The sequence below is a fragment of the Gossypium hirsutum genome, chromosome A05 (genome assembly GCF_007990345.1).
Source record: "Gossypium hirsutum isolate 1008001.06 chromosome A05, Gossypium_hirsutum_v2.1, whole genome shotgun sequence".
NCBI classification, from domain to species: domain Eukaryota; kingdom Viridiplantae; phylum Streptophyta; class Magnoliopsida; order Malvales; family Malvaceae; genus Gossypium; species Gossypium hirsutum.
The window spans coordinates 327,857-355,651 of record NC_053428.1 but is presented as its reverse complement, the minus strand read 5'-3'; the positions used below and the strand labels follow the sequence as shown (position 1 = coordinate 355,651).

The window sequence follows — 27,795 nt, the reverse complement described above, 5'->3', positions numbered from 1 at the left end:
TTTGAAATTTGAATTTGGTACCTTTCACCTTACTCCATAATAATAAACGATGGAGTTAATATAAAACTTTTAAAGTGTGTAAATTGTAATTGAAAGTATAAAACATAACATAAATTTAATATTGTAACAAACAAATAATTTACACATTTTCTACATCAAAGAGTTACAAGTACAAAATATACATTTTTTCAAAAAGAAAAGAAAAAAGAACAAATATACAAGTAAATTACATTAAAAAAAAAAGCATTTAAAGTAGGGTATGGTTTCCTGGTTGGGATGTAGAAGTTGGTGGGAGACTAAAAAATGGATCTCCAAATGGGTTAGAAGGGGGCATGTTCTGTTGTTGAGGGTATTGATAAGGCACCATCATCATCATTTGCTGTTGTTGAGCAAGTAAGGCCATTTGTACATTTGTTGGGGGTGCAATGTCATTGGACATTATGAATGGGTCATTGTGTTGATACTGGTGGAAAGGGTTTTGTTGAACATTCATACTTCCATATCCATATCCATATCCTGCATTTTTTAGTTGCAACTGCCTTCTAGCAGCATCATCTTCATACAAACTATCTAGTAATAACTTGTCAAATCCTCCCCCCTGTCCAATTTTCAAACTTATAAGGGGTGAAAGTCTATTTAACATACAAGTTGTGTGTAGAGGGAACTAACCAATTTGCTTTCTACCGGCGGAGATGTATGATTGCTAGGTGCTGTAACAAGTGCTAGTTCCCATCCCGTGCCACTGATTTCATTTAACCCACGATTTGTTGTTGATTCATTACCTTGGTTAAAAGGGATTAGCATCAACTTGTTTGTTTTGTGGGGAGGCAGTTAGAAATTAATTATTGAAATAAAACATAACATGGTACCCTACCTGATGGAACAATTGCAAGAGCCAATGCATTGCTTTCCTCTAATTCTAAAGCTCTTGGGTTTATTTCATTTAGACCCTGAAGGACCAATGATTAGCTAGTATAATAAAATTTGATGAATAAGGTATTGTGGTGTTGAAAAATTTAATTTAAAAACCATACCAACAAATCATCTGTACTATCAAGTGACACAAGTGGTTGAGGTTCCTTCACTTCCTCCTTTGCTTGTGTCTCTTCTGCTGCTGTTGCTGCTGGTTCTTGCAATGGTTTATTATTCTCCTCCTCTACTTGTTTTTCTTCAACTCCATCTGCTGGTGGAGGTGACTCCACTCTCTGTTCATATTCCTTTAACAACACAAATTTTATTATAATACATAATACATAATAATATTTCAAGGTTGTCACTCACCAGCCTGTTTTGGACGGAACTTGTTTGGGGAGCTTCTTTTATATATTCTTCCATAGTTGCAAGAAATGATGGTGGTGGCTGCCCCAAGCAATTAAGTACTAATTAAGAGAGTTGTTGATTTGAAATTATAAATTTCATAAAGGAAAAGAACCTGTCTTAATGTTGGAAACTGGAAGTTCCTAGCAAGATCTAATCCTTTGCAGTATTCATAAAACTCAGCAAGACTTTCTGCCTGTATAAAAAAAATAAAATTAATTTACAATTTTACTGAACATTGATGATAAAATTACTATTAAATCCACCTGTTGACCAGCTCTTTTGTATATATTAAGAGCTTTGACGGCATCATGTTTTGACATATCAAAGAACTGTAAACAAAAGAAAAAGGAAATTTCAATGATCATAAATGATTTTTGATTTAAATGTAGAAGAGACAACATACCATATCTACAAGGTTGATAATTCCATCATTGATACCACAATAAATTTTGAAACTCTCTTTTAGTATCTGAATCAAACATCAATGCAAATAAGTAATCTAAAATACTAGGTTTAAATAGAAAAATAAGAGAATGGATAAATACGTAGTGCGTACCAAAGCTAAGGCATATTGAACGAGGTAATTGCTATAAGCTGCTCCTTCAGGCTGCGGTATTCAAAATAGATTCATTTTGACGTCAGAATTGTAAAAACTGAAATTTAATTGTACATACCTGACAACCTATAAGACGATAAAGAAGTTGTTGTAATACAGGCAATTGCTCTATTAGTTCATCACTAGCTGAAAGTATTGTTCTGCTAGTGCTACGTGACTGCAAGGATTAAACCATATGATTTCAAATTATGGTCTCATTCATGCTAACTTCACTTCCACTATAAGGTTTAAAACAGAAAAAACCTTGCTTGCGCCAGCTGGCGATGATGTTTTTGGCAACCGTTCCGTTTCAATATCAAATTTCAATACTCTAAAGCATTCAAGCCTCTCCTCTAAGAAAAGTGCATATGTCCTAACCCATGCTGAGCAATCCCATGCTGCATATCAACCACACTTGTTTTTATTTTTATTGGATTATGAAGTATTTTTTTTTATCAAAGATTAAATAAAATGCATACCAAGAGGGCTTGAATCATCTTTAAAGTTTGATATTTGAAGAATACGTCCTCTATGTGAGTAGTTCATAAGCTCTTCTCTAAATGTAGGATCACCTTCCCTTAATGTTCTATGAATAACTATTAAAACCTTTATAGCAACCTAAATCAATATAATTATTAAGTTATAGTTCTTCCAATAATAATATAAGACTTTTTTTTTGAAAAAAGAAGAAGAAATTGTTACAATCCAATTTCGTGTCTTAGATAATCTCTTTGCTAGGGCATGAATGCAATAAGCTATATCTGCTCGTGGTCGTGCAACAGCTGTGGCTGCCAATATTTCTGCCATATACGCAGATGAGAATGATATAATACTACCATAAATTTAAAATGTTTTGATTAATAAATGCAATGGAAACGTACTTCGAACATGTCGTTCTTTCGGAGGACACTCAACGTGATTAGTAGCTTTTACAATCGCAATGTCTAAATCCTTCAATCCAATATTTCATAATTAATATTTGTAAGATAAAAAATAAAAATAAAAATGAAATAAACCCCAATATACCTTGAAATCACTATTGACCTTTGCAAGACCAACGGTGGTTGAATCTTTGAGAGCCCCATAAGCTCGTCTGAAACTCTTAAATGATCCCATTTCTGTATTTTCTTCTTCTTATTTCTTTTATAAAGAAATAGAAAAAGAAAAAAACATTTCGAAGCTATTCTACAATCCTTCCCAGGAAAAAAAGAAACAAAGATCAAGCCATGTTTTGGTTCTATATATTTATTCTTTTGTTAAAAAACAAAATTATTGTTGAGCGGAATAAGGAGAAATAACTAATTTGGATATCTTAGTCTTTTGTTCTTTGTTTGTACTTTTTTACCATTTATAATAGGTTTGATTCATTGGAATAGAATAAAATAGTAATTAAATAAGATTTGATTTGATAGAAATAAAATAGATATATATATATATGTAATTTGATTGGTTGAATAGAATGAATATTATATTGTATGAGAAGAAATAAGTAATAATTAAGCCTAACAAATACATTACTACCCTTAAATAAATAATATTCTATTCTTATGTTTTTTTGATTTTGTTATATTCATTAACTAGTTTTCTTACAAAATATTTAAAATATAACTTAATAATAAGAAGGAAAAGAAAATAGAAATTATTATTATTATTTACTTTGAAAATTTTAAAATTTTTAATAATAAATTATTATTTAATCAAAATATAAGAATGAAATAATTTAAAACATTTAATATTTTATTTATTTAAAGTTTTAAAATTATATTAATTTATTAACTTTCATTTTATCTTAATTATCAAAACAATTTAAAGTTAAAAGAAAAATAAAATAATATAATGAAATTATATTTCCATGTGTTGTAATAATATACAAAGTGTAGAAAATTATAAAAAAATTTTGTTGATATATATTTATATTATATATCTAATGAATATTTTTTTTCTTTGCTTTAAAGTTCATATTTATAATTTAAAAAATTTACACTATTTAATGGTAATTAAAATTATATAAATGAGATTTTTAAAAAATAAAAATAAATAAATAATTATGTATTTGATTGAATTAACATTTAAGTAGGTATTTAGTCAAGATTAATTTTTTATTATTTATTGAATGTAATTTTTAATTGGATATTTATGTTTTAAATTTATGGTTTGGAATAGGATTTCAAGTGTATATATTAAAAAGGAAAAGTTGATGAGTAGAATTAATAGAAGTGAGTATTAACAGACATAGACTATATATATAAAAGGGAAGAAAGATGCAAGTGAATGTAGAAATCAAAAGTTAGAAAACCTGGGAAAAAGGAGAAAAGAAGAGTAGAGTCCTCTTCCTCCAACATATCTATAAAGAGAGAGGCGGCGGTTTGGGGAAGAATCCAATTTCTTCAATTCCTTGTCATCGTTAATACCGGATGCCAAACTCTGTTATTTCCTTTTATTGGTATCCAAATCAATCAATTCCATTTTAAGCCCTTTGTTTGCTTTTATATGCCGACCAAGAAACAGTTTCAGCATCTTTGAGCAGGTCAGTTGTCAATGGGTTGTTTTCTATGATCATGCTTGCTTTTTCTTAATTTGTTTCCCATTGACAGTTGCCTTTCCTCTTTTTCTTCTTTGTCATTCGTAAATAAGAAATATTAATTATGAGATGGAACAATTTATTGGAGTAGATTGGTTAGGTCTCTTTGATAGTTAGTTAAACAAATCTCGAGTACAAAGGTGATATGATCTTGACTACTTTTGGGTTGCTTCCTTTAGTTAACAAATCTTGGGGATGCCTATTGTATCCAATTCTAAATTTCTAGGTGTTTATATAGGGAAACCCTTACTTACTAGCATTACCCTAAATGTTTTCAGTTTTTGTACTGTATAGATCGGTATGCGTGGTACTGGAAAGAAATTAACGGATCACGGATCTGCCAAATCCTCTTCTTCTAAGAGAGAAGCTGGGTCTAAGCTAATTGCAACGCTAAAAAAATTTAAAAACCGATGCAAAATTTCCCATGGCAGAGTACGTAAGCCCAAACATCATGTTAAGAAAGTTAGTTCGACCTTGTTGAAGAGGAAAGTTACTGCTTCTGTTACCAAGGGGACGGGAAATGATGTCTCTTCCGCCAGAAAAGTCGGTTGTAAGACAAACCTGCACAAAGCAAACAAGAAAGGGTCTTCTAAGAAGCTGGGTTTGTCGAAGCTTCAAGGTAAAAATGCTATATGTGCTAGTTTGGAGGAGAATGGCAAAAAGGATAATGCAGATGTTAGAATTAAAAAACTAACCAAGAAGACTAAGAAGGGGCAAAAGGATAAGGTGGAGTTAGATGAAGCATCTCGATTGCAGAGGAGAACTAGGTACCTTCTGATTAAGATGAAGCTGGAACAGAATCTTATTGATGCTTACTCTGGGGAAGGCTGGAAGGGTCAAAGGTATGGAGCTTTTCTTTCTTGCAGGCTATCTTTTAAGTAAACAACAAAAGCCTAATCAAACTACTGCAAGATAAAACATAACTTAACACTTCCCTCATAGTAATCCTATATAGCAATTAGGGAAGACAGGCTATCAATTGAGCTTAACCATGTTCAAACATTCAACAGAAATTAATTATTAGAGTACTACTAGTTATACAAATATTCATTTACGTATTGTTGGATCTGGCTCTTTTTTTCTTTTTGCCTATTATCCATTTACTTCTAGTATCTTGTTTTATCACAGTCGAGAAAAGATTAAGCCAGAAAAGGAACTGCAGAGAGCCAAGAAACAAATCTTGAAGTGCAAACTTGGGATACGCGAGGCAATTCGCCAGTTGGATTCACTTAGTTCAGTAGGGAGCATTGAAGGCTCTGTTATTGCTCCAGATGGCTCTGTTTACCATGAACATGTAAATTTCCATTGTTGTTTATATCTAAGTATAAGTCATGATTTGCATGATTTATATATAATTTTTCTCATCTTCTGTTATCATTTCCTTTAGATATTTTGTGCAAAGTGCAAGTTACGTGAGGCTTTTCCAGATAATGATATAGTACTTTGTGATGGAACATGCAACCGGGCCTTCCACCAAAAGTGCCTGGATCCTCCACTGGACACTGAACATAGTAAGTTCCAGTTGTGTAAATAAAGTTGTTCTGAATTAGATAGCGTCACACTAAGATGGGTTCAATTATCAATGGACAGTACCTCCGGGAGATCAGGGCTGGTTTTGCAAATTTTGTGAATGTAAGATGGAAATTATAGAAGCAATGAATGCACATATTGGCACCCATTTCTCTGTTGACAGCCATTGGCAGGTTATTAGCACAATCTTAACAAGTGTTCCTCCCTTCCGATGCCCTTTATACTTGAATTGGATTTAATTGCTCTATCAATCAAATTAACAACAATCTGTTCTTCATGGATTAGGATATTTTCAAAGATGAAGCTGCTTTCCCTGATGATGCAAATGCATCACTAAATCCAGGGGATGAATGGCCTTCAGACGATTCTGAAGATGATGATTATGATCCGGAGAGGAGGGAGAACAGCTGCAGGATCAGTGGAACAGCCACTGATGGTGATGAATCGGATGAAACAGACAATTCAACCAGTTTAAGTTGGTCTGTGGATAGTGAAGATCTTTCTGGATTCGGAAGGCATGAAAACCATCCATTTGACAGTGGCGGAGATTCTTATGAAACCAGTGATGGGGAAATTCTTAGTGGCCGTAGGAGGCGAAGAGCAGTTGATTACAGGAAGCTATATGATGTGAGTATTTGAAGAATTTTTGTTGCTTATTATTAACTTTGAAGTAAGGAAAACAAGTTGATCTTTAAGTGATAAGGAAAGAAATGGGTAGGGGCTAGTAACATTGAAATAGAAGAAAAAGGAAGACACTTTTTGGAGTTCTAGAATTGGTTAGGGTGAAGGATAGGAGTTGAACTTGTTACTAATGTTTTGAGAGAAGAAAGCTTTTGTGATATGTCATTGCTTTGTACCTAGAATTTACAATGTATGGCTGTATGTTACATCCGCAAATGTTAGACAATTGCTGAACACTTGCTCATAGTTTGCCATCATAGTATTGCTTAAGAAACGACACTTTTAACTCCTAATATTTTTATAAGGGTAAGCAATAACACAGAGGTTTGCATGTTTTTGCAGAGTGCTTGACCGTTTTTCCATAATGTGTGTTTCTCCTTTCTGGGCAGGAAATGTTTGGAAAGGATGCCCCTCCATATGAGCAAGTCAGTGAAGATGAAGATTGGGGTCCTGGTAAAAGAAAGCATAGAGAAAAAGAGTCAGATGCTGCCAGCACACTTATGACTTTGTATGAAAGTGAGACAAAATTTCTTAACATTGAAACCACAGAAGTGAAAAGACAGCTACCTTCAGACCTGAAGAGCAGGCGACCATTTTTCAGAATTCCTCCCACTGCAGTAGAGGTAGGAATCGCTTGAATTCTCCAATAGAAGTATATCATTGGAGACTACTTGTCTCATTCACCAAGCTGTTTTCTGAACTCTCTGTAAATAAATTTTTTATCATGCTTATTTGCTGCTCTCCTTATTTTCTATGTCCTTACAGAAACTCCGAGAGGTATTTGCTGAGAATGAACTTCCATCTAGATTCGTCAGGGAGAACCTTTCAAAGGAATTAGGCCTTGAGCCTGAAAAGGTAGCAACTGAGTTTTGCAAAAATATTGAAATTTCAAAGACAGATGGCTACAAATTGATAATGCATTTTGGTGCCCATATTTACAAATATTTCTTGGGAAACCAGAGTGACTAACCATTTCAATTGCTTCACGATGATTCTTAATTCATCCTACTGAAAGCATTCTTTCTGAGATACTGACTGGAGTGTACCTTGATGTCAGTATAATAGATGGTAATATTCTATATCTATGATATCTACTAGTATTTAACCTATGTGAGCTAGTATCACTGTTATCACCAAAATAAAGCAATGGTCATTATGGCACGTGGATTTGATAGTGGTTCAAAATAGCAATAGAGAATTAGAGGAATAATGTTATATCCTTCCCAGACGTTGCCTTTTATAAGTTGTTAAGTGTTTGATCCTCACGCCTTCCAGTTCTTATTGATGAGTTTCATGGTCCAGGTAAATAAATGGTTCAAGAATGCCCGCTACTTGGCACTAAAAAGCAGAAAGGTATGTTCTTCTTTCAAATGTAGCAAGTTTTTGATTTATGGTAAACCTTTAGATTTCTCAAAAGAAAAATACATTCACGAGTCTTTGGTTCCGCTCAAACTTTGGCTGGTTTCTTAGATGATATTAATTGCTTTCTCTTAGAAGGTATGAGTTTCCCACCTTTACCATGCAATAGCATTTATTTTGGAACTGGTGAAAGCTAGAAGAATTTTAGTTGGTAATTTTTGGCCAAGTTTTTTTTTTCTGGCAGGTCAAGGCTTTTCTCACTGTTTTTGTGTGGATCAGGTAGAGAGAGCAGATCATCTTCAGAGCTCTTCTCCTAGAGTCTCCAAGGAGCCTGAAGTGGAAGCTCCAAAGAGGAAGGATACTGAAATCATGGCATTGGAAGATATGTCAGAAGCAACTTTGGTACGGACACCAAAGAGATTGAAAGCAAAATTGAGAAAGAGTCCAAACTCAAAGTCAGTATGCACCACTGTAGATAGAAGTCCACATAATGGACTCTCAATTGTTTCACATACAAACAGCGACAAGGTAATTTGGCTAAGATTTTTTTGTAACTTAGACCCCCTTTCCCCTTCTCTTTTGTTCTCTTCACATGTTTTATCGTAGTGATTAAAGAATTAGAAGCAAGCTGAAGAAGAAAAAAATAATTTTAATGGTCATTAGAATAAGAATTCTTATTCGAGTGCGTTTGAATTTTAAGCATGTAATGGCTTAATGGAGTGGTAGGCATGAAAAATGCTAAATGGGCATATTCATGCGTACTTGAAGTTGCATGTTCCATTCTGACATTTTTTAAACATTTTTCCATTCAGGTGAGTAAGGAGTTGAGTGACGATGTTATATTGAAGAAGCTTTTAAATGTGAAAAAGAAGGGGGGGAAGGAGAAGAGGGTGAAGATTATTGGAGGGGGTGGTGGGTTAGAAGCATTTGAGTTGGAGATGGAAAGACTTTGTAGGGCTAAGGTTAGGCTTGAGAACATGAAGCAAACATTATTAGGACTAGAAAGTAGGAAAGCAAGGAAGTTGAATAAAAGGCGGCGGCGGGTACATGAAGAATCGGTTATTTATATTCCGATTGCCGAGCTAAAGGAGAAGGTGGTTTGAGTGTATGCAAAAATTAACTCCGGGTACTGTTGCAGGATTTTGTTTCCTAATGACAATTGGTATATGATATAATATAGTTGTTATTTGCCAAATAGCTCGGTAGTGGGTGATTGAGTGAATTACCCTTGTATTATTACTTAAAGCTCATGAATAGTTGTTGCTGACCACAAGAAAGAAAAAAAAGTAGTGACAGTTGATGAATGAAGATGTTAGTCTTCATTGTTGAGTTAGTTTGACAGCATTCAAAGAACCCCTCTCCAATATCATATATGTTGCTTTGATGTATGCGATAATTCAACTAATTAGGGCAAACAAACAGTTATGAAAAAAAATCTGTTCAATTTGCTCTCATATTATCAGCACAATTAAGTGATCTTCATTGATGCTTCTGTACCAAAATTCATATTTAGGGTGTTTCAATAATTTACAACGGTAACATTTAGAAAGAGATTTCAATCTATGTTTGTCTTCCAATATCATTTTAATCGATATATTAATATATTTAACTCTCAATGGTTTTGATTTAAAAAAAAGTCAACAAAATTAATCAATTTATATTGATTCAAAAAAGATTATCAAATTAACGCTACCATAGGAGAGTTAGAAAATGTTTGGATGAATCGACTGCCTTCATAATCAATGATATAAGTATTAGAGTTGTAATGTGAAACAGTAAATTGATAATAAAATGTGTAAATGATGAGGGATAAATTTATTATTATTTAATTAAAAATAAGTACAATTGATGAAAAAATATTAGCATTTAATTAATTATCTTTAATTGCACACGTCTGAAATTAACAAGAATATTAAAATAGTAAAATTGACAGTTATCATATTTTTTATTTGCTACAATTGAATTGAAACAAAACCTTGCTTTTTTTCCGTTGGAACAAAATAACAATAATATGATGAAAAAAAGTGATAGAAATACTAAAAAACGAAGAGAAACACAAAATGGTAATAATAGTAACCATTTCAAAGAACAAAAAAAAAAAAAAAACCTCGTTGGCTTTATATTCCTCTTCTTTCGACTTTGAATGTGTGTAATCTTTTTCTCTCTCTCTTTATTTTGCTTGGCTGTCCAATGTTCTCACCTTTCTTCACTCACGGTAGAAGAACTTGGCCTTCTTACAAATCGTCCCTGCAACATTATTACTATTATCATCAACAAACCATCAATTCCATCCAATTTATATATAAGAAAGGGAAGTGAGAAAGGAACCTTGATTCTGGGGCGTCGATCAGCGTTGACTTTTCGGACTTGATACCTGATTTTGGTAGAGAGGAGGCGCGTATGCCGCTTCTGTTTGTAGCGAAGCACGCTTGCTTTCCTCCCTCCGCCTTCGGCCTCCGCCTCCGCCTCCCCCTCACTCAATAATTCCACCTGCGCCAGCCTGGCCTGCCCCATTCATATATAATATAATAATCTCAAACCTATCATTCCATTATCATAACAATAATAAAGCAAGGATGGGAAGGTATTTTTATATTTTTAAAATAACATAAAATCCAAAACCTTTTTAAACAATAAAGCTGTGGAGGAGGCTGAAAAAAGTGGGGGCTTCTTTTGTATTATTACTTTTAAATTAAATTCAAATTTTTAAATAATAATAGAAAATTTATTTATTTTTAATTAATTATCATTAATTTACATTTTAGTTGATTAAAATTTCAGTGATTCCTGTAGGGAGAGGAGAAGAGAAGAGAACATACATAGACATCATCATCTGCAGGAGGTTCCTCAGAGAAAGGAGAGGCACCGTCAGACCAGGCATTCACCACATTCTCGTAATTCAATTTTAATTTCAGTTTCAACCCAGTGTCGTTAGGCTTCGGATTTGGAGTTTCCGCCGCCGCAATTGGTTTTTCCGCCTTGTTTTTCCTTTTCTTTTTGTCGGCTCTACTGGTGGTGGTTATTGTGGGGTTGGTTTTGGGTGAGATTTGAAGCACATCTACGGTTGAGAAATTCCAGCAATTCCCTTGGTCAACATGTCTCAATGCTTCTATTCCTTTCCTTAATCCCATGGCCATGGGGATGGGATTGGTATACCATGAACCTAAATGGGTAAACCGACATCTGCCGTTTGATTCAGCATCCCATGTGTCCTGGTTGACACTCAGGTTCCCCATAATGCTATCAATACCTTGCTCAGTTTCTTCATCCAGAATAATGGATTCTGCATCGAAATCATCTTGGAATTCAGTGTTAAAGTAGTCAGTTTCCATGGAATCTCCTCCTCCATGGGAACTGACTTCTCCACTACTAGTTTGGGAGGCCCAGGAGGTGGTGTCGGCTTTGGAGTCAATGAGGGAACTGGGCTTTTCCCGAATGGGTGATTGATGGTGGAGCAAGAAACCAGAGTGGTGGAGATGGCGGAAAGGGAACAATAATAATTGAGAAGAAGAATCAGGGAAGAAAGAGGAAGGAGGAGGGAGGGTGAATTTTGGGGGTTTAGCGAAGGTTTTGGCGGGGAAGATATAAGGGTAGGCAGTGGAAAGGAGGGCGGCAGCTTCAGAGTAGGTTTGGTTGGGGCGTTTACGAGGGGAACGGGGTTTGCGGGTGGAGATGGCGAGTGGGGAATTGATGGCATCGGAGAGAGTTGAAGAAGAGGAGGAGGTTGATGTGGGTGGTGATTTTATTATTTCAAGGTCTAAAGCATACGTCCTGCCTAAACACGACGAACTCATCTCTCGCCAGTGAGATTTCTCAACTTTCACTCTACTTTCATACCTGCAACATAATTCTAGTATTAGCAAATCAGATAAAGAAAAGAAAAAGTAGCCCAAACTATAACCTTTCTTTCAGACCCCCAAACTGTTTCCTCATTTGGAAAACAAGTTCAAATTAAAACCCTAAACCCTGCTGGTTGGTTGGAGTATTATTATAGAAGCCCAGGAAAATGCCAAAACCAATTTTAAGAAATAAAATGGTAGAGTCTCTCCTACTAACAATATATATATATACATAATTAATTAAAACAATTCTTTGGCTTTTGTGTTGTAAATTTGATAACAAAGACTGCAATTACAAAGAAGAAACCCATATATATATATATATAAAAGAACCCAACAGGTACGGCAACCCTAAAACTAAACAAAAGAATTCTTTTAGCAACAAGCCTATATAGTAGCTTACCTAGTTTAAAAATATATACTATTGCTTTTGACCAACCAAAAAAAATGCACAAAAACCCAGATTTGCAGAGGCACCCTAGCTTTATGGAGAAAAAAGGAATGAAAAGTGTCAATAGACAAAGGGAAGGTATGTCTGTGAAAATACTAAAATTTGAGCTGAACAGAAAAGATATTTAAATATATATAAAAAGAAGAAGGGATTTTGGGTAGCACAAGAAGGGAGTGCAGAGTAGAGTAAGTAGGTCACGAGGTGGAAAAAAGGAAGAGATAAAAGAGAGAGAAAGATCCGTTTGGGGGGAGTTGAATTGAATGGTGTCAGTGATATACGCAGGCTGGCAGCGGCAGGCAGGCCACTCTTCTCTTCTATGTTTACCCCTTCAAAATTCACAAATTAATCAAATTGATTAGATGATTATGAGATATGAGAATCATCCTATCTCACATGACATCACATCGGAACAACGGAAAAGACACACACCCCCACTTGCTGGACCACTCCCCCCTTCTCTCTGTCTCTCTCTCTCCTTTTACTTTCACTGTTCAATTATTTCATATTGCTCTTTTACCATTCTGACCTCTTCACCCCAAAACACTACTTTTACTACTTTCTTAAATCTATTCCACCAGAAAATTACCCTCGTTTTCCGAGTAAATTATGTAAGTTAAATTAAAAAGAAAATATTTTATTTACTAAGAATTAACTTTTAACGATATAAATAAATAGAAATATTCGATAATTGAATATATAAGAATTAATATATTTATTTTTTGAATAGATAATATAAAATATAATTTAACTCTTAATACAAAAATTTATTGAAAAACTAATCAATTTGAAAACATGAGGGTTGGGTTGGATTTGTTGATGCTTTGCATAGATTTAAAGAAGAATGAAATTGAGAAGGGCAATTGACTAATGTAATGGTAAAGATGGGCAGGGTAAGGTGGAAGTGGCATGCTACCCCATACGTTGTCCAAAATTCTTTGAAAAGGGTCTTATCTGCTGAGATGGCACTGGCATCCTCTGATTGGGTACTCTAGATTTTCTAGGGCTGAGGTGGCATGCCCTTTAATCGTTTTCACGTGTCTCGAGGTAAGGAGGTAGGATTTTGGACATCTTTCATATACAGATATGGTATATGTAAGAAGTAATCAATCATTGATAGAGGCTTTTTGGTGCCTTTTGCCGTCTTTTGTGTGGCAGATGCTAAGCAAACGTTGTGATTATTTATATCAACCAAACTATTATGTAAATTTGACACCTTTGCAATTCTGCCCCTTTCTTTCTTTCTTTCTATGATATTCCCTTTTTCAAATTTCCTAATCTGCCACCCACTCCTCTATTTCAAATCTCCAAGTGTATGAGGTATTGGATCCTAATAGAAAGAGGTGATAAGTACACTTCTTTAGAAAATATTATATATAAATAACAAAATTTAATAGAAAGGTAGGGTAGAAGAGTAAAACATAAAAATGAAAGATCTGAAGGATGAAAAGTAATTTTTTTTTATTATCCTACCAAAGTAATAGAATGGGTGGGACTCTAGAAAGTGTCATCCTTTTTTTCTTAAAAGAAATGGGTATAGGATATTTTGAGTTGATGAGGGTCAGAGGTGTTTCCTTCATTCCAAGATATTTTACATACATCATTTTTACTTCTTTATTTATTGCTTCAACAACAAGTGTCTTCGTGTTATCCATTTAAATTCCAAAAAAACGAGCTTGCTTTTGAACCTCATTATTTGTATAATAAATTAATTATTAATTTTATATTGCATAAAAAGATAGATTCACATCTTATTTTTGAAAGTTTTGTCTTATTGGATGGGCAAAGTAGAAAGCAGGGCATGGTGAATTATAGTCATCCTGGACAAAGAATAGCCTTTAGTTTTGGATAATCACTGTCCGGTTTTAAGTTTTTTTTTTTTAATTTTCTACTTTTCCATGTTAAAAAAATTAAAATTTTCATTTTATAGCACTCTAGCAATTCCCTTATAATTTTTTTAGAAAAAAAACATTTCTTTATAGTACCTTAATTCTTAAATCAAGTCGGTTCTATTTATTTTTAATCAAAATTAGGTTTTAAAACGACATGTTAAAATTCTGAAATATTATATTTATGTAAAGAAGAAAAAGGTTGCAAATTTGAGAATTGGGGCGCAGACAGAGAAGACAAGTTTGATGATAGATTTTGTAGGCGGTGGTATTTGAACTTGTTGAGATACCAAGGAACTGCATCTGGAAATATCATGATAGTTGTCTAGGAAATCTGGTCCATGCAAAAATAATTTTGGATAAATGTATTTAGTTGGTTTCAAAAATGGATAAAATTTCTCCCCTAAAAATAATATTTATATTAAATTTCATCCATGCGTTGCTTATGGTAACTCGTCAAATATGTTAAGAAAAAACTAATTAATGATTAACTGAGTGAGTGGTATATAATTATTTCAGCTAAAAATCTTAATACTAAGAAACATGTGTCCACTGGTTTATACCAATCATCTTCTACGCAGCCTCAAACTGCTTGAATTGAAACTCTATTTCTTCAATCTTTCTCCCATATGGTATCAACGTTACTTCGAATGAAGAAGAAAGCACGAATATGTGATAACTCTAGTAATTTTACTTATAATACTCCCCCAACAAAAATTCTATTCTAACACTCACAAACTGACTAATCCTGCACTCCTATGCCTACCATTCTCTATCTCAAGCTCAATCCCGAAATCACTCAGATAGAATAAGACCTTAAAGCCTAAAAGTAGGGTAGCCACCTACATTTGAAGAAGATCCCCCATATCCGCCATAGGGTTGCATTGATAGTGAAGATGTGCTCCCCATCTGAGAGTACGAGGACCTATAACTTGAGTCTCCATAGTCGCCGCTAGTTACCGGATCTTTGTGATTGCTCATAAAATCCTGCATGAACCAAAAACTTTAATCACCCCTCATATGTACCTCACTAATGCATACACCCGTTAAAGAGAACTACCAAAAGAAAAGAGCCCTCATAGCGGGCCAAAGAATTCAATTTTGTTGGGTCTAAACTAACAAATAAGTCAATCTCAAAAGCCTCGTACCTGAATCAGTTGTTGAGCCAACTGAACCTGTGTTGAGGTACCTTTAATTTCCACAGTTATTTCATCAGACATGCCCCTACTCTCTTGCACAGTTATGACAGCTCCACTAGTGCAGCGAATATGTGCAATATTAGCTCCTCCTATCCCAATGATGTCCTCGGCATAAGAAAATGGTATTTGCATTGTTTGAGCAATCTGATACCAAGTATGCATCAAGCGAACTGATAACACATAAGGCAATATGTGTACATATAGATCGAATGAAGACACTAAACTCTAGGTGTAGATAACCCTGAAAGTACATAATGATGAACATGCATAACAGAGAAAATTTTCTACATTCAAGCCTGCAACTCAAATCGCATTGCCTTCAGACCAAGTAGGGTATGAATGAAACCAAAAAGAAGCTCAAAGTAATATTGCTCTCATCTTTTTCTATTAACATAACATCTAACATAATGGAGAATCACCTTGGGGTTATTTATTACTGCTTATAGATTTATTTGACATTTAAGTTTATGTTATTCAGATTTTCTGGCTTGTGCCTATAGATACTTCAATGGATTATCTTTCAACCAGGTTTAGGCTAAGAATTACCGAGAGTTTGGAGTATTAAACTTGGTTCTCTCTCCTTGTTCTCTCCGTTTCTCTATCTCTTAATTACCCTATTCCTGTTCTGTCCAATTTCATCTGGCCTCTAATTTTCCATCTGATCTCCACTTACTCTCTTTCGCTCCCTTGTTTGACCTCAAAATCTCTAATTTCACCTTTGACCCTTTGCAAACAGGAATTATGCATACAGAAACATACCTGTGTGACAATAGGAACAACAGATCGAACAAGTCCAGAAGAAGAATATATTGCCGAAAGCGTGGGATCCTGTGTATAGAAAGAAATTCCAGAAGATGGAATTCGTGACTCCAACTGTGTTTCATGTTCAAGGAACAAAGAATCCCCTCTTGCTGTAACAGGAAGATCGATACCAATTCCACTTTGAGAAGCCGTAAGCAGAGACGACTTTTCAGCCTGCGTCTCTGCTTGAAGATCCTGAGAGATGATTGCATTGTTCCGCAAAGGAAGACAATGCCACTTAGAAGAAACAATTGCAGTGCACATAACAACAGTTTGACAGAAATAAAACTTACCATTTTTTCAAAAAGAGGAAGAACACTGTGATCAACCAAAAATTTTCTCAGGTGCCCCACCACTTCTTCAAGAGCTTTAAGAACCTTCAGGGCTTCTCCCTGCAACTCCACAATCCTCTCATATGCTGCCGCATAAGATGGCAATTCATCTGCTATCATGACAATACCATGTCATTCTAAAATTTTCACAACCTGAAAGCCTATTATTTATGGGCACTTCTTGAACCAAAATTAAGATACAAATGCTTGGACTCACTGTACAATTTACAGTACTAAGGTGGTCTAAATAATTGGAGGACGAAATATAAATCTATCTTATTTTTATAATATTACTTCAAAAGCATCACAAATTCATCAAAGAGATGAAGAGTAAAAGTTCAAATTTAAGGGTTAGCTTTCCAACATAGAATACAACAACAGGCTCATGGTCAAGTTGCTTGCATGCAGCTCAAAAAACAATATTTCTTGTTAATAGCCCAAATTGCTACTCTAAAGCTTATGTCTTAGACCAAGGCAGAGGGCTACCAACAAATCCCCATTATTAATTAAAGAAAATAACCAAGTCAATTAATAATTTATAACCCGATCAAAAGGGTAACCTATTATGTCTAACACATGCCTGCATTAAATCACCCATTTTTCCTTTTCACTTTGATCCTTTTCTTCTTACTCTTCTTCTGACCACTTTTACATGACCATGACTCTACAACAGACATATCGACAATGTAGGTAGTCACAGTCTAACCACCAACCCCCTTAGTTGCCAATATGGGCACGATACCATGTTTGTCAATGTGTTAAATACATGCCCCCAAAATGCAAGAGCGACAGAACCAAGTAGACACAAAAATATGATAATTTGTATTTTGAATCAATGTTATTTGCTCCTCCTAGGTGAAGAGCTCTTTTAAATTGCAAAGCACTAGAAAATGTTCCTCACTTCCGCCTGCATCAGTTGGCTATAATTGTATGTGATAAGTTCATAGGGAACCTTATGCAACCTCGGATTCATTCTTAACAGTTTGCAACATCTTAAACAACTTCATAAAGTGAGTCCTGACAAAATCCCCTTTCTGTTCCTGCTGAACATTTTTTATTAATAGATGGGGAGTTTGGACTCCTCCAGAACCAGACATCACATTTTGATTTGAGTTAAATAGTAAAATATGAAAGGTACCAAAGAATCAAAAAAGTAAAGCAAACAGCCACACCAACAGTCTGAACTTTGGGCTTTGCAGCCTAACATGGAGACATGCTGATTCCTCAATCTGATAATGTTTAGCATAAGCCAGTCATTTAGAGTATTACTAACATCATGCAGGAAGGTAGCAATATCTTATCCTAGTTTTGGCAAAATGGGTTTTCAGCTAAGCATATCTACAAAACCATGTGCACCATCAAGGTAAGAATCTCAAATTGACAGGATTCAAGAAGCACCAACCAAAAAGTGATGGTGGAAGTTGTCCAGGCAACTGAAATCCTTTCAGTAATAAGGCACGAGCTTAGAAGATGACTTGAAAGAAAGGAAATGGACTTCAAAATTAATAATTACTTAACCTTCTTTTGTAATTGAAAGGGACAACCCTAACTCCGCCGAGGCAAGACGGTACAAGAAGACATGCAATCAGAAAATGAGCCCCCCTTAAGTTCTCTAAATCTTCATTAAAATTCACAAGGGACACAATAGCCCCTTCCAACAAAGCCCTCTACCCGACACAAATACACAACCAAAGCACATGAATTCCCCTAGACATAGGTAAATGAAGAATGTACATACATGCTCATATGTGCATACATAAAATTGCAAACAATGAAGCTTGGAATTTCAACCATTTACCATGTAATCCACTAAACCATGCAGAATTTAGCCAGGACTTTATTAATTTGAGGTACATTTCATGTCTAAACCTACATGAATAATGTGGCACAAAATAAGATAAGAGCATTCAAATTACACCGATCAATTCCATTTTATTCTATCTATTCAAAGTCCTATCACCTAAAAGCTTAACCAAGCAAGAAAGCGAACCCAAAGAAGTCTTTATGCATTAAAATGATGTTTTCAAGCGTCCAAAACAAACCTGCTGGCAACACCCTCACAGATGCACCTGTGCTCTCTTGTAATGACTTGATTACAGAGCCCTGTTTTCCAATTAAATTAATTGCTTGTGCATATGCTACCAGCAAACGGATTGAACAAAATGCAGCTCCAGCTGCTTTAGCATCCCTTTCGTTATCAGGTAACCCAGAGATGCGTTTGAAAACTCTTAGAGCAGCATCCATCGCAGGGGAAAGAAGTGCCTCTGGTTCTTCCTTCCCAGATACTAGCACCTACAAGGAAAGCCAATAATTTAAAGAAGTGTCACAAGGTGAAATCCAAAATTACTCCCTAGATAAGACTCCAATTGTTTTGCCACACAACCTTAGGTATAGAGAGTTGGCCTAAGACATTATGGTTTTATGAAGTTGTTACATATTACTACTTGCTTTTAGCTTCTTCAATGGCAAAACGAAAAAGTAACTGCTTTGATACCATTAAAAACTAAAAATTTTTAACTTTGCTTCGCTCAGAACCAAAAATCAACGGTGGTGAAATCTTTTGCAAATTTGATTCCAAAGACAAAAAGGAGGGAAGAAGAGCGTTACAATGCGATCAGCAGTGCCAAGAGCGCCATCAAGGACGCGGATGCGAGCGCGGGTTTCCTCGCACATCTTCTTAATGAGCTCCCCTTTGCGGCCAATTATGCTCCCCACTTTCAAAACTGGCACAATCAGCCGAAACACGCAGTGGCCTGGCCATCCGGGCCACTTCTCTATTGCAGGATTAAGGGGAGCTGCTTCTGAAGGGTTTTGGGCGGTGGTGGTGGGAGGCTGAGTCTGGGCCGAACCGTTCTCCGTGGCGTTTGCAATTTCCATGGTAAAATTTACAGCCAAGAGGTGTTCCGTTGGAAAGATTACTTTTTCCGATCGATCGCTAGAAAGCTAAAAATGTCGCTCATAAATATCGTCTTACCTCTGCCCATGGAAACTTCCAATAAATCATTTGCTTTTACTCCAATTCTAATTTGTGATTATTTTTTTTCCATTTAAGCTTAACAGCATCTATTAAAAACTAGATTACCTCACTCGCTGTTTTAACCGGACCAGTAATCCAACGGATTCCGTCCCATTTCATTAAAAAGGTTAAAAATTTGATTCCGTCCCATTTCTATGTGCGAGGGAAAGAAAATTGATATTTTTATTTTAGGCAAAGCATTTATTTTCTTCAAATTCGAAATTACTCAACTTATTTTAAGGTTATTTAAACATTTTATATTAAAAATAAAATTATATTTATATTTATTACTCTTTAGAAAAAAAAATTTAATGTTTTTTCTTTTAATTGAGTTGGTGGTATTATTAATAAATTTATTTACCGAATATAAATTATTTTTCGATAACCTTCAAAGATCAGAAGTTGCGTCTATACTTGTTCTTATTTCTTTCGACTTTTTCATATTGAAACCATTCCAAAGTCAACCAACCAAAATGATAAAAAAGAAAATAAAGTTTCTTCAAATTAAATAATTAAAAACTCAAAACATAGTGGATCGATGTGAAGGCGTGTGCCAGCAGAAGCTGAAAACAATACATAAAAGCAGATAGCCAAGAGGGAGGAGATGTTGTTTTGATTAGATGGTGATAGGAGGAGTTTGTGGACCATTAAATGCTGCAATGGCAGTTTGGATCTGCATTTTTAACTCTTCTTTCTCCTTTTCATTAGCCTGCATGCATTTATCATTGTCTAAATTAATTAACCTAGGAGAAAACAAAGAATATTATAGGAGAAGGATATATGTGATACCCGAATAAACAGCGTGTTAAAGAGATTGGCAGAGACAACAGTGAGGTTGGCTGTAATAATCTTGAGGTTCAATGATTCAAAAAGTTGACAGAGTTTAAGCATGGTGTCTGCCCTTTTCGTGCATGTAATGCTGACCAGTAGTGTGTTGTCTCCCGTGGGTGTCACGTTGAGCTGCAACATTTTAGAAGAAGAAATGAATACTAGTGGTAGATCCAATCTATGAAAGTGAGAGAGAGGGGTTAGGTATACTTGAAGAAGTTGGATAGGGGAATCGAAAACGTTGGTGTTCTTGGATGTTAGAAGCATTGGTAGGTCGTGGTTCTTTGGATTATTATTGTTGTTATTCTCCAACTCCATAATATCGGCCTGGAGTGTTGCCTCCTGTTCTTGGAGTTGCTGGATGTAGTCAATGGCATCTTTGATGATGGAAGCCTTGTCCATCTGCCCAGTTTCAATCAACCCAATATTTGTAATTAAAAAATGATGAAACAGGAAGAGCAGAGAGGAGGAGGAGGATGACCTTGGTAATATTAGGAACAAGAGCTCTGAGAGCAAAGAGGCGTTGGTTAAGCTTCTTTCTTCGGTTTCGCTCGGAAAGGATGTTGCTAGAGTTGGAGAGAGAGGCAGAATCAGGTGCTCCATCCGGAGAACTTGAACAATCATTATCATACAATTCATCCATTGCCCAACTGCTTCATTTCAATTCGACATATACTAATTGCTAAGTAAGGATTAATAAACCAAAACCAAATTCAACTGAACATCAACATTACCTACCTACCTATATTCTTCGTTTTCAAACACATAGTTTGGCTCCCAGATATTTTGGTTGTACTCCTCACTAACATTCTCCATATTCTCCATCCAGAGAATGTATATACTTGACGGAAGAGATTTGTTTAGTTTGAGTTGAAGAGTTTAGAGTAGAAGAAGAAGAAGAAACGACCTTAAGACATTTATAGGAATGTATGGGGGTGGCATGTTTAACGTTTCTTTTGTGGGTCCAATCCATTAAGCTGCGGACGCGTACGAAGAAGCATCAGCCGTAATTTCCATTTCCATTGCTCCTTCCTACATTGTTTTAACTTCACCTCACTCTGCGCTCCCCTCGTGTCTCACATCCCTATTCCTATTGACCTTGATGTTTCCCAGAACTTCTTACAATAGTTTTCTATTTTTTATTTTTTAGTCATTCAATCATTCTGCCTAAAATACTTTTTTTTATTTGCCAAAATTTCACTTTTGAAAGTTATTTTATATTTGTGGTAAAATATTATAATAAAAAAACTTTTATATATATAAAAAAATTAATTTGAAGTTATATATAAGAAATTTTATATCGGTTATTTTGATGAATTCATTTCATTTAGATACATATAAATGAAAGATAAATGGATAGAATTATTGCTTTGACTTTTAAGGTAATGCTCGTCCTAATTACGCGAATTCGTACGCTTAGTCCTAATATGCCCAAAAAAAAAAATTTAAAATTTAGTCCTGGACATCAATTTCAAGCTTGATTTTTCAGTTTGAATTGATTTAAAAATACAGATTTATAACAATACTTTATAAAAATTAGTCGTAGACAGAATTTTCAAAGTACGAACTACTTTAGCAAAAAACACAAGAATTGTGATTAGGGGTAAGAACGAACGAATGCAAATAGTACCACTTTTGACTATAAATTAAATTAGACCAAAATACATGTATTACGACGTACGACTATTCTAATATCATATAAATATATATTGGGACGTGGACATTGGTCGGTGGCCTTTCCCTCCCAAGGCTCATGCATTTCCACATCCTCTGGTCCACATTTGGGAAAAATGCATGCATCCATCACTTCAACACACATCTTTTATATGCAACTTCCCCCCTACATTCAAAATAGTGATTAGAGTATTATGGTTTCATTACTTTTTATGACTTAATGCACCTATTGTTGCACAGATAAGGGTTTTTTTTATAGGAAAAAAAAAAGTTGGCAGGCTAGTAAGTGTACATAATGTTCTACAAACAAACTTCAACCCTTGAGATACCCATTTCTAAACTTCATGACTTGGCTGCCTCCACCATATGAATGTCTGCTAAACAAAATTAGTCCCTGCAAAACGAGTAGCACAAGTTAGGCTACATCTTAGTGCCATTTATCGAGTTCTAAATGGAATAGACTACTATAATTAAATGCAACTAACGCCGATGTGAACAATTAAATGCAAGTACTATAACATAGGTAGCTATGCAAACAAATAAGATTTGGATAACATTCCCCAGTCTCTTTCCATGTCACTTCTCCTGCTTCCATCTGCTCTACTCTGGCAATTACAAAGTGGCTGAGGCGTTGCCTTAACTCTACCCAATCTACATCACTTCTTTCCTTCATTCTGAGGAATTGCCTTAATGGTTATCTAGTATCTACATCTCCTCTGAAATGAAGGTCCTGCTTCAAAACTCTTCCCCGTCCCCCCTGCCCCTACTTTAACCATTCATATTAAGGATTTAGAAATGCTAGTGTGACCCTTAGTGATCAATGATCATCTTGCTAAAAAAAAATGTAGAGACAGATGGATTATATGATCAACCAAATTTAGAACCACTTTGTCCTATTCATCACATGGACTTATTATAAGATCATTTGTGATGGGATTAGCAAATAAGGAAGGAGCGACCTTAGCTCCCTTTTGCCAACAAGCCAAGGAATTTTCTAGGTGGATAACGGTTGATGGGGCTGTTTGAGTAGTAGAATAGATATGCAGGAGCTGCTGTGTTGTTTCTTAAAGCATGACTAGTATAAATAATGGCAGCAAGTCTCTCTTGGCAGAAGCTATTGGTCTAGGAAGGGCAGAGATTAGCAAGAGACTAGTGTCTTCTTCCTATCAAAGAGGAGTTGCTTTGCAGTATGCAATATCGTACAAAGGTATCATGTAAATATGTTGGTGGAACTAAGAACTATGTGGCTCATAATTTGGAAGCATTTCCCCCTGCAATGATCTAATCTAAAGACAGAAATACATAGGGGTGCACCACTTAAGAGAATAGGTTCAACATAATATCTTCATGGGATCTACACAGTTCAGGACTGTAATTGATTATTTGCACTACAATAATTCAAGGTGATATGCTCCTCATAATGTGTCTAGATTTTATTGACTAATCCTGATAAAGAGTTTCTTCAGTAGAAAATTTTCTAACTGGTTCATGATATTTAAAAGAATGATCCTATTTCCCAAAAAGGAAAGGAAAAAAAAATAAAGAGGAGGAAGCTGCAAACATAAATATATAGAACAAGAACAAAACTATCCAACTAAAACAGCCATCAACAAGAGGTTGCTCACCAGTACTTAATCAAGCCATCCCAGCCACAAGTAGCAACTTTACTTTGCTCCAGAGGATGCCACTCACACCCAATGCAAACTCCCTCATGGCACTTGAGAATCCTAAAAACTTTGCAGCTCTTCCAGTCCCAGAACCAGCACTTACCCTCTCCATCTCCAGACATAACAAAGCGTCCATCTGGTGAAAAATTGACTTGGCAAGCATAGCCGGCCACAATGTGCCCAGCAAACCTTTTTTTCTTATTAAGCTGAAATCTTTCTCTGGTACTGTAAATAAGAATTTGGTTATCCAAACTTTGAGCTGCAAGCCAATTCGTGTTGGGGTGAAGCGAAATAGATGGCATAGAATGCATGTGAGGCTCACTAATATACTTGATAACAACAGGAATTCCAAATTCCCACACTCGAAGTGATTTGTCATCACTTGATGTAACGAATCTCCGGTTGTTATCCACAAATGTAATGGTATTCACTGCCCCCAAATGCTGATCATACTCTTGTGTAATTTGTCCAGTATTAATATCCCACTGGACAATCTTCTTATCACTCATACCTGCTAAAAGAATATTCTGCTTATCTTCATCAGGGTTAAGCTTAACTACATATGGAATCTTCCCAGTTGAGAAAGTAGAAATAACCTGCCCGGTTTCAGTATCCCAATACTTAATGTTCTTGTCATATCCAGCGGTCAAAAATTTAGTGCCATCATTACAAAATGAAATATCTCTTACTGCCTTAGAATGACCCATGTATGTCCTCATACACTTTCCTGAATTAAACACATCCCATATCTTCACTTTAGTATCCATCCCTGCAGAGAGAATTAAGTGCCCATATTTGGGGAAGAACCGAATAGCTGAGACACCTTTTGTGTGCCCACTCCAAGTGTGTACTAATCTCTTTGGTATATAACAATGATCATTCGTTGCTTTTGCATCCTTAGGAGGTGCAATCCAAGACCTTCCTTGGTAGTCTCTCTCCTCTTTGCCATGAAAGGTAGTCTTATCCACCACATGTTCGCCTTTCTCACCTTGATGGCCTTTCTCCTCTTTCTTCTTTGCATACTCCTCTGCATACTTCTTTTGCTCCTCTGTCAACTCTGTTTGCACCCCCTCTTTTTTACCTGCCCAAGGACTCCTTTTATTCTTCATCAACCACACATCAGTAGCTGGATTATCGATCTCTGTTGGATCAACCTCATCCTCATCCTTCTCCCTCTCAATTTTTCGCTTCTTTTGCTCATTTTGTGGGATGTTATAGACTGAAATGGCATCATTCTTCTGTAAAGCATCCAAATCACCAATATAGTTGCTTCCTGAAGGGTCGGCCGCATAACCATATTTGTGGAAGGTGTTGTATTGCTCATCAAAAACAAAAGAGTCAATGGAGGCATCCTCAACAAATCCCAGCTTGTGGTTGCGCATGCCCTGGGCAATTCCATCCTTGGCATATGGATGAGCTGGGCCATAGGTAGGAGCCCAGAGTTGGTCATAGGTTGGATTGAAGGCAACAACATGCTGGGTTGGATCAATGGGCCTTGATTGGGCTTGGCGTGCTTCTGCTGCAGTTAGGGCAAGCATTGTGTCATCAACCTTTGGTGCTGCAGATTTGGAGGGGATGAGCCGTGGGGGTGAAGAGTCTGCAGACGGAGTAGATGGCTGGTGACTTAGGTCTTCCTCATCACTATTATTTGCGTATATTTGGAGACTATCCATGGATGGCTTCTTGAAAGCCTGATACATTTAAACAGAAATATTAGTTAGGGTATTTGTCATTAAGATGTACTTCTAGATTATCGGAAAAGAAAAACTAGGAAATTATCCCATTTTTTATTTGAAAAGTGACCTGGAGATAGGATCAATACCAAAAATTTATGGGAAAAGGAAGAAGAAATAACATTACTACTGACATTAACTGTAGGGATACTAGTTACCAAAGGGTAATACAAGAAAAGAAAGGAAGAATCATAAGACTAGCTTGACCATTACATATTTCAAGATTGTTTTTTTCAAAGCTTTTTCAAAGAAATGGAGATGTTTAGAGGGGGGGTTTTAATATAATTCTAGATCATTGAAAAAGAACAAGTTCGTCCAAAAAAGGGAACAAAAAATTAAACTGGACATTCGCTGGATATGAGATCAATGAGATTTAACACAAAAAAATCAAAAGAAAAGCAGGAATTAAAAAAAAAATCACTGCTGACAAGGAAAGCAATATGTTCTTAACAGCTATATTGCTTGGACTCTACATTTTTCTTGAAGCACACCTGTTTGACACACACATACTGTCATACATATGAGTTTATGACTCCAAAGATCCTCCAAATACAGGAAAAAATTTAGAAAATCTAACCTATATCAGATACTCCCACTCAACACCGAGTAATATAGGTTAACACTAAGGAATAGAAGAAAATCTCGTGAAGTGGCTTGGGTCTTTTTCGGTCATGATAAAATGAAAAAGAATCAATAACACGTTTTGATTTTTCCCCCCCTTTTAACCTACACTGACAAATAGACAACAAATAGAATAAAATATCAATTACATAGAAATCGTCACTCCTGAAAGCAACCAAGACAAAGAATATACAAAGAAAAGATTGATTAGTCACTAAAAAAAAAGTAAAGAAAAAAAAGGTTTTAAATAAGAGATGACTAAGACTGCAAGATTTACCATTTCCAGATTTTAAAGAAAGAAAATCAATAAACAAAAACGATATGTCAAATTACCCCAAAAAAAAACGAATTTGAGGGGAAAAAAGTGAAGAATAAAACTACATCAATGCAATGACATTACACCTATGCATAAAAATAACTCTCAAAATAAGAGAACGATCTGGCAGGAGCATTGGGAAACAAAAGATCTATTTTATTAGGAATAGAAGTCAGTCTTATTTAGGACTTAATTTTTTAAACAAGTTAATGAGAAATTATCGTTTATTTGAAGCGGTAGAATGAACCATACAAGGTTAAAGCAGGTGCGAATCCTTCATGACATTGGAACCCAGAAGTGAAGACTGAGGAAATTGAACTGTGAAAACAAATTCTTTGTTCCAATTCTTCACTTCCTGCACTATTTCAGCCTAAATCAAATCCCTCTAAACCTTACCTTAAACCAAGTAAAAAACCATCAAATTTCAAGTCGGAAGCTCTATTAGTGTGGACCGGGAATCCGGGTTTCTTCTCCCTCATTCGAGATTGGATGCTTTCTAATTCCAATTAAAGATCTGAAACTACTAAACATAGAGCCAAATTTCTGAAACAAAGCAAATAATTAAACTGCAACAGCAGGTTCCAACATATTTTGAATTCAAATTTAAGAATGGCATGATTCTGAATAATGAAACAACCCAAAAACTATCATAAATTCAAAAAAACCCAATTTACAATAAGCATAACTAAATCGAAAAAGAAACCAATTTACCGGAAAAATAAAAGCCAGGCGACAGAAGCAGGAAAACAAGCAAAGGGAAACCGTAAAACCGCCACATCTTTTATATATAAATATGAGTAAGGTATTAACCAAGAAAAGGAAGGGTAGCACCAGATGCTGACCTGCGTGGTTTTCCAAAGCTTCAATTTTGAGAAGCAGAGAGGCAGGAGGATGCAAATGGTATCGATTGGAAAGTTGAAAGAGGATCGAGAACCCGCCCGCCAAGATAATATTACGGCTTCCCCCCAAAGTTCTACGCATTAATTAGTTTAGGGTAAACTATACTATTTCTAGACCTGCTCGTATTTTGATCACCTAAGTAATATGATTGACCGATATTTAGCTTTGAGTTAATTAATTATTTTTATTAATTGTAGAGTTTAATTTTAAAGATTAAAATATTCTTTGATTGATTATCTCATTGGTTTATATTATTTCATTAAATAAATTATAAAAAAAACTTACTTCAATATGGTTTAATTGATTTGTACCAATTCACAGTTTAATTAATCCGATGCTCCTCTTCGAATTGATATTCTGGTCAATCTAGTTCGGTTAAAACATCCATAGTTTTAAGTCTCTATATTTTGTATATTTAAAATTTAAACATTTTACTTTTATTTTTAAAAATTTTATCTCTCTATTT

The 27,795-nt window shown here is 35.3% G+C and overlaps 6 protein-coding genes across 15 annotated transcripts; 1 reads left to right on the top strand and 5 right to left on the bottom strand.

Annotated features, from left to right (window-relative positions):
• Positions 1-63: 63 nt before the first annotated feature.
• On the bottom strand, positions 64-3,176 carry LOC107903306 (putative clathrin assembly protein At5g57200). Of its 3 annotated transcripts, none has more exons than XM_041112678.1 (15): positions 2,942-3,176; positions 2,797-2,866; positions 2,618-2,715; positions 2,395-2,533; positions 2,180-2,313; positions 1,995-2,093; positions 1,877-1,927; positions 1,724-1,789; positions 1,584-1,649; positions 1,433-1,513; positions 1,282-1,359; positions 1,035-1,205; positions 875-950; positions 670-782; positions 64-598 (listed from the first exon to the last, which is right to left on the bottom strand). In XM_041112678.1, the coding sequence occupies exons 1-15, from the start codon at positions 3,029-3,031 to the stop codon at positions 248-250; spliced, it is 1,683 nt and encodes a 560-aa protein (XP_040968612.1). In that variant the 5' UTR covers positions 3,032-3,176; the 3' UTR covers positions 64-247. The 3 variants fall into 3 exon arrangements, with proteins under 3 accessions (XP_040968612.1, XP_016684815.1, XP_040968613.1); XM_016829326.2 differs by having other exon boundaries at positions 1,035-1,217; positions 2,942-3,174; XM_041112679.1 differs by having other exon boundaries at positions 1,035-1,217; positions 2,797-2,859; positions 2,942-3,172.
• Positions 3,177-4,119: 943 nt separating this feature from the next.
• Positions 4,120-9,374, top strand: LOC107902880 (pathogenesis-related homeodomain protein). Of its 2 annotated transcripts, none has more exons than XM_041112677.1 (11): positions 4,120-4,442; positions 4,791-5,338; positions 5,625-5,790; positions 5,884-6,007; positions 6,087-6,199; positions 6,312-6,653; positions 7,097-7,330; positions 7,473-7,562; positions 8,010-8,060; positions 8,346-8,594; positions 8,879-9,374. In XM_041112677.1, exons 2-11 carry the CDS (start codon positions 4,797-4,799, stop codon positions 9,167-9,169), a joined length of 2,202 nt encoding a protein of 733 aa, XP_040968611.1. In that variant the 5' UTR covers positions 4,120-4,442; positions 4,791-4,796; the 3' UTR covers positions 9,170-9,374. The 2 variants fall into 2 exon arrangements, with proteins under 2 accessions (XP_040968611.1, XP_040968610.1); XM_041112676.1 differs by having other exon boundaries at positions 4,182-4,442; positions 4,775-5,338.
• Positions 9,375-10,029: 655 nt separating this feature from the next.
• Positions 10,030-12,241, bottom strand: LOC107907514 (protein CHLOROPLAST IMPORT APPARATUS 2). The gene is made up of 4 exons (XM_016834923.2): positions 11,968-12,241; positions 10,886-11,903; positions 10,395-10,571; positions 10,030-10,313 (listed from the first exon to the last, which is right to left on the bottom strand). Exons 1-4 carry the CDS (start codon positions 11,997-11,999, stop codon positions 10,263-10,265), a joined length of 1,278 nt encoding a protein of 425 aa, XP_016690412.1. The 5' UTR covers positions 12,000-12,241; the 3' UTR covers positions 10,030-10,262.
• A 2,481-nt stretch (positions 12,242-14,722) lies between these two features.
• LOC107907515 (RNA-binding KH domain-containing protein PEPPER) lies at positions 14,723-20,027 on the bottom strand. Of its 2 annotated transcripts, none has more exons than XM_016834926.2 (6): positions 19,182-20,027; positions 18,617-18,866; positions 16,536-16,684; positions 16,201-16,437; positions 15,391-15,585; positions 14,723-15,229 (listed from the first exon to the last, which is right to left on the bottom strand). In XM_016834926.2, exons 1-6 carry the CDS (start codon positions 19,449-19,451, stop codon positions 15,059-15,061), a joined length of 1,272 nt encoding a protein of 423 aa, XP_016690415.2. In that variant the 5' UTR covers positions 19,452-20,027; the 3' UTR covers positions 14,723-15,058. The 2 variants fall into 2 exon arrangements, with proteins under 2 accessions (XP_016690415.2, XP_016690414.2); XM_016834925.2 differs by having other exon boundaries at positions 16,536-16,687; positions 19,182-19,729.
• Positions 20,028-20,067: 40 nt separating this feature from the next.
• Positions 20,068-21,322, bottom strand: LOC107907516 (transcription factor bHLH35). Of its 3 annotated transcripts, none has more exons than XM_016834928.2 (5): positions 21,161-21,322; positions 20,900-21,068; positions 20,629-20,820; positions 20,380-20,550; positions 20,068-20,299 (listed from the first exon to the last, which is right to left on the bottom strand). In XM_016834928.2, the coding sequence occupies exons 1-5, from the start codon at positions 21,241-21,243 to the stop codon at positions 20,207-20,209; spliced, it is 708 nt and encodes a 235-aa protein (XP_016690417.1). In that variant the 5' UTR covers positions 21,244-21,322; the 3' UTR covers positions 20,068-20,206. The 3 variants fall into 3 exon arrangements, with proteins under 3 accessions (XP_016690417.1, XP_016690418.1, XP_016690416.1); XM_016834929.2 differs by having other exon boundaries at positions 21,157-21,316; XM_016834927.2 differs by having other exon boundaries at positions 20,900-21,071; positions 21,161-21,313.
• Positions 21,323-22,034: 712 nt separating this feature from the next.
• Positions 22,035-27,457, bottom strand: LOC107907517 (pre-mRNA-processing factor 17). Of its 4 annotated transcripts, none has more exons than XR_005926876.1 (4): positions 27,141-27,457; positions 23,718-25,450; positions 22,385-22,486; positions 22,035-22,258 (listed from the first exon to the last, which is right to left on the bottom strand). XR_005926876.1 is itself a non-coding variant. In XM_016834931.2 (4 exons), exons 3-4 carry the CDS (start codon positions 25,430-25,432, stop codon positions 22,480-22,482), a joined length of 1,722 nt encoding a protein of 573 aa, XP_016690420.1. In that variant the 5' UTR covers positions 25,433-25,450; positions 26,826-26,972; positions 27,272-27,413; the 3' UTR covers positions 22,035-22,479. The 4 variants fall into 4 exon arrangements, 3 of the variants coding, with proteins under 3 accessions (XP_016690420.1, XP_040968608.1, XP_040968609.1); XM_016834931.2 differs by adding an exon at positions 26,826-26,972 and having other exon boundaries at positions 22,035-22,486; positions 27,272-27,413; XM_041112674.1 differs by having other exon boundaries at positions 22,035-22,486.
• Between the last annotated feature and the right edge of the window lie 338 nt (positions 27,458-27,795).

What these genes read in the sequence shown, in the direction of transcription:
- LOC107902880 (XM_041112677.1), top strand. Translation starts at nt 4,797, where the DNA reads ATGCGTGGTACTGGAAAGAAATTAACGGATCACGGATCTGCCAAATCC. An exon ending in GCTCTGTTTACCATGAACAT is followed by an intron (nt 5,791 to 5,883) that starts GTAAATTTCCAT and finishes CATTTCCTTTAG; the next exon opens with ATATTTTGTGCAAAGTGCAA. An exon ending in TAGGCCTTGAGCCTGAAAAG is followed by an intron (nt 7,563 to 8,009) that starts GTAGCAACTGAG and finishes TTCATGGTCCAG; the next exon opens with GTAAATAAATGGTTCAAGAA.
- LOC107907515 (XM_016834925.2), bottom strand. Translation starts at nt 19,451, where the DNA reads ATGGAAATTGCAAACGCCACGGAGAACGGTTCGGCCCAGACTCAGCCT. An exon ending in TTGGCACTGCTGATCGCATT is followed by an intron (nt 18,867 to 19,181) that starts GTAACGCTCTTC and finishes CTTTCCTTGTAG; the next exon opens with GTGCTAGTATCTGGGAAGGA. An exon ending in TGGCTCAACAACTGATTCAG is followed by an intron (nt 15,230 to 15,390) that starts GTACGAGGCTTT and finishes TGGTTCATGCAG; the next exon opens with GATTTTATGAGCAATCACAA.
- LOC107907516 (XM_016834927.2), bottom strand. Translation starts at nt 21,243, where the DNA reads ATGGAGAATATGGAGAATGTTAGTGAGGAGTACAACCAAAATATCTGG. An exon ending in TTTGAAAACGAAGAATATAG is followed by an intron (nt 21,072 to 21,160) that starts GTAGGTAGGTAA and finishes ATTGAAATGAAG; the next exon opens with CAGTTGGGCAATGGATGAAT. An exon ending in TTGTTCCTAATATTACCAAG is followed by an intron (nt 20,821 to 20,899) that starts GTCATCCTCCTC and finishes GAAACTGGGCAG; the next exon opens with ATGGACAAGGCTTCCATCAT.
- LOC107903306 (XM_016829326.2), bottom strand. Translation starts at nt 3,031, where the DNA reads ATGGGATCATTTAAGAGTTTCAGACGAGCTTATGGGGCTCTCAAAGAT. An exon ending in TTCAATATGCCTTAGCTTTG is followed by an intron (nt 1,790 to 1,876) that starts GTACGCACTACG and finishes TGTTTGATTCAG; the next exon opens with ATACTAAAAGAGAGTTTCAA. An exon ending in AGTTTCCAACATTAAGACAG is followed by an intron (nt 1,360 to 1,432) that starts GTTCTTTTCCTT and finishes TGCTTGGGGCAG; the next exon opens with CCACCACCATCATTTCTTGC.
- LOC107907517 (XM_041112674.1), bottom strand. Translation starts at nt 27,410, where the DNA reads ATGCGTAGAACTTTGGGGGGAAGCCGTAATATTATCTTGGCGGGCGGG. An exon ending in GCCTGGCTTTTATTTTTCCG is followed by an intron (nt 25,451 to 27,140) that starts GTAAATTGGTTT and finishes TAAATGTATCAG; the next exon opens with GCTTTCAAGAAGCCATCCAT.
- LOC107907514 (XM_016834923.2), bottom strand. Translation starts at nt 11,999, where the DNA reads ATGAGGAAACAGTTTGGGGGTCTGAAAGAAAG. An exon ending in TTTGGGGGTCTGAAAGAAAG is followed by an intron (nt 11,904 to 11,967) that starts GTTATAGTTTGG and finishes ATTATGTTGCAG; the next exon opens with GTATGAAAGTAGAGTGAAAG. An exon ending in ATCGACGCCCCAGAATCAAG is followed by an intron (nt 10,314 to 10,394) that starts GTTCCTTTCTCA and finishes ATAATGTTGCAG; the next exon opens with GGACGATTTGTAAGAAGGCC.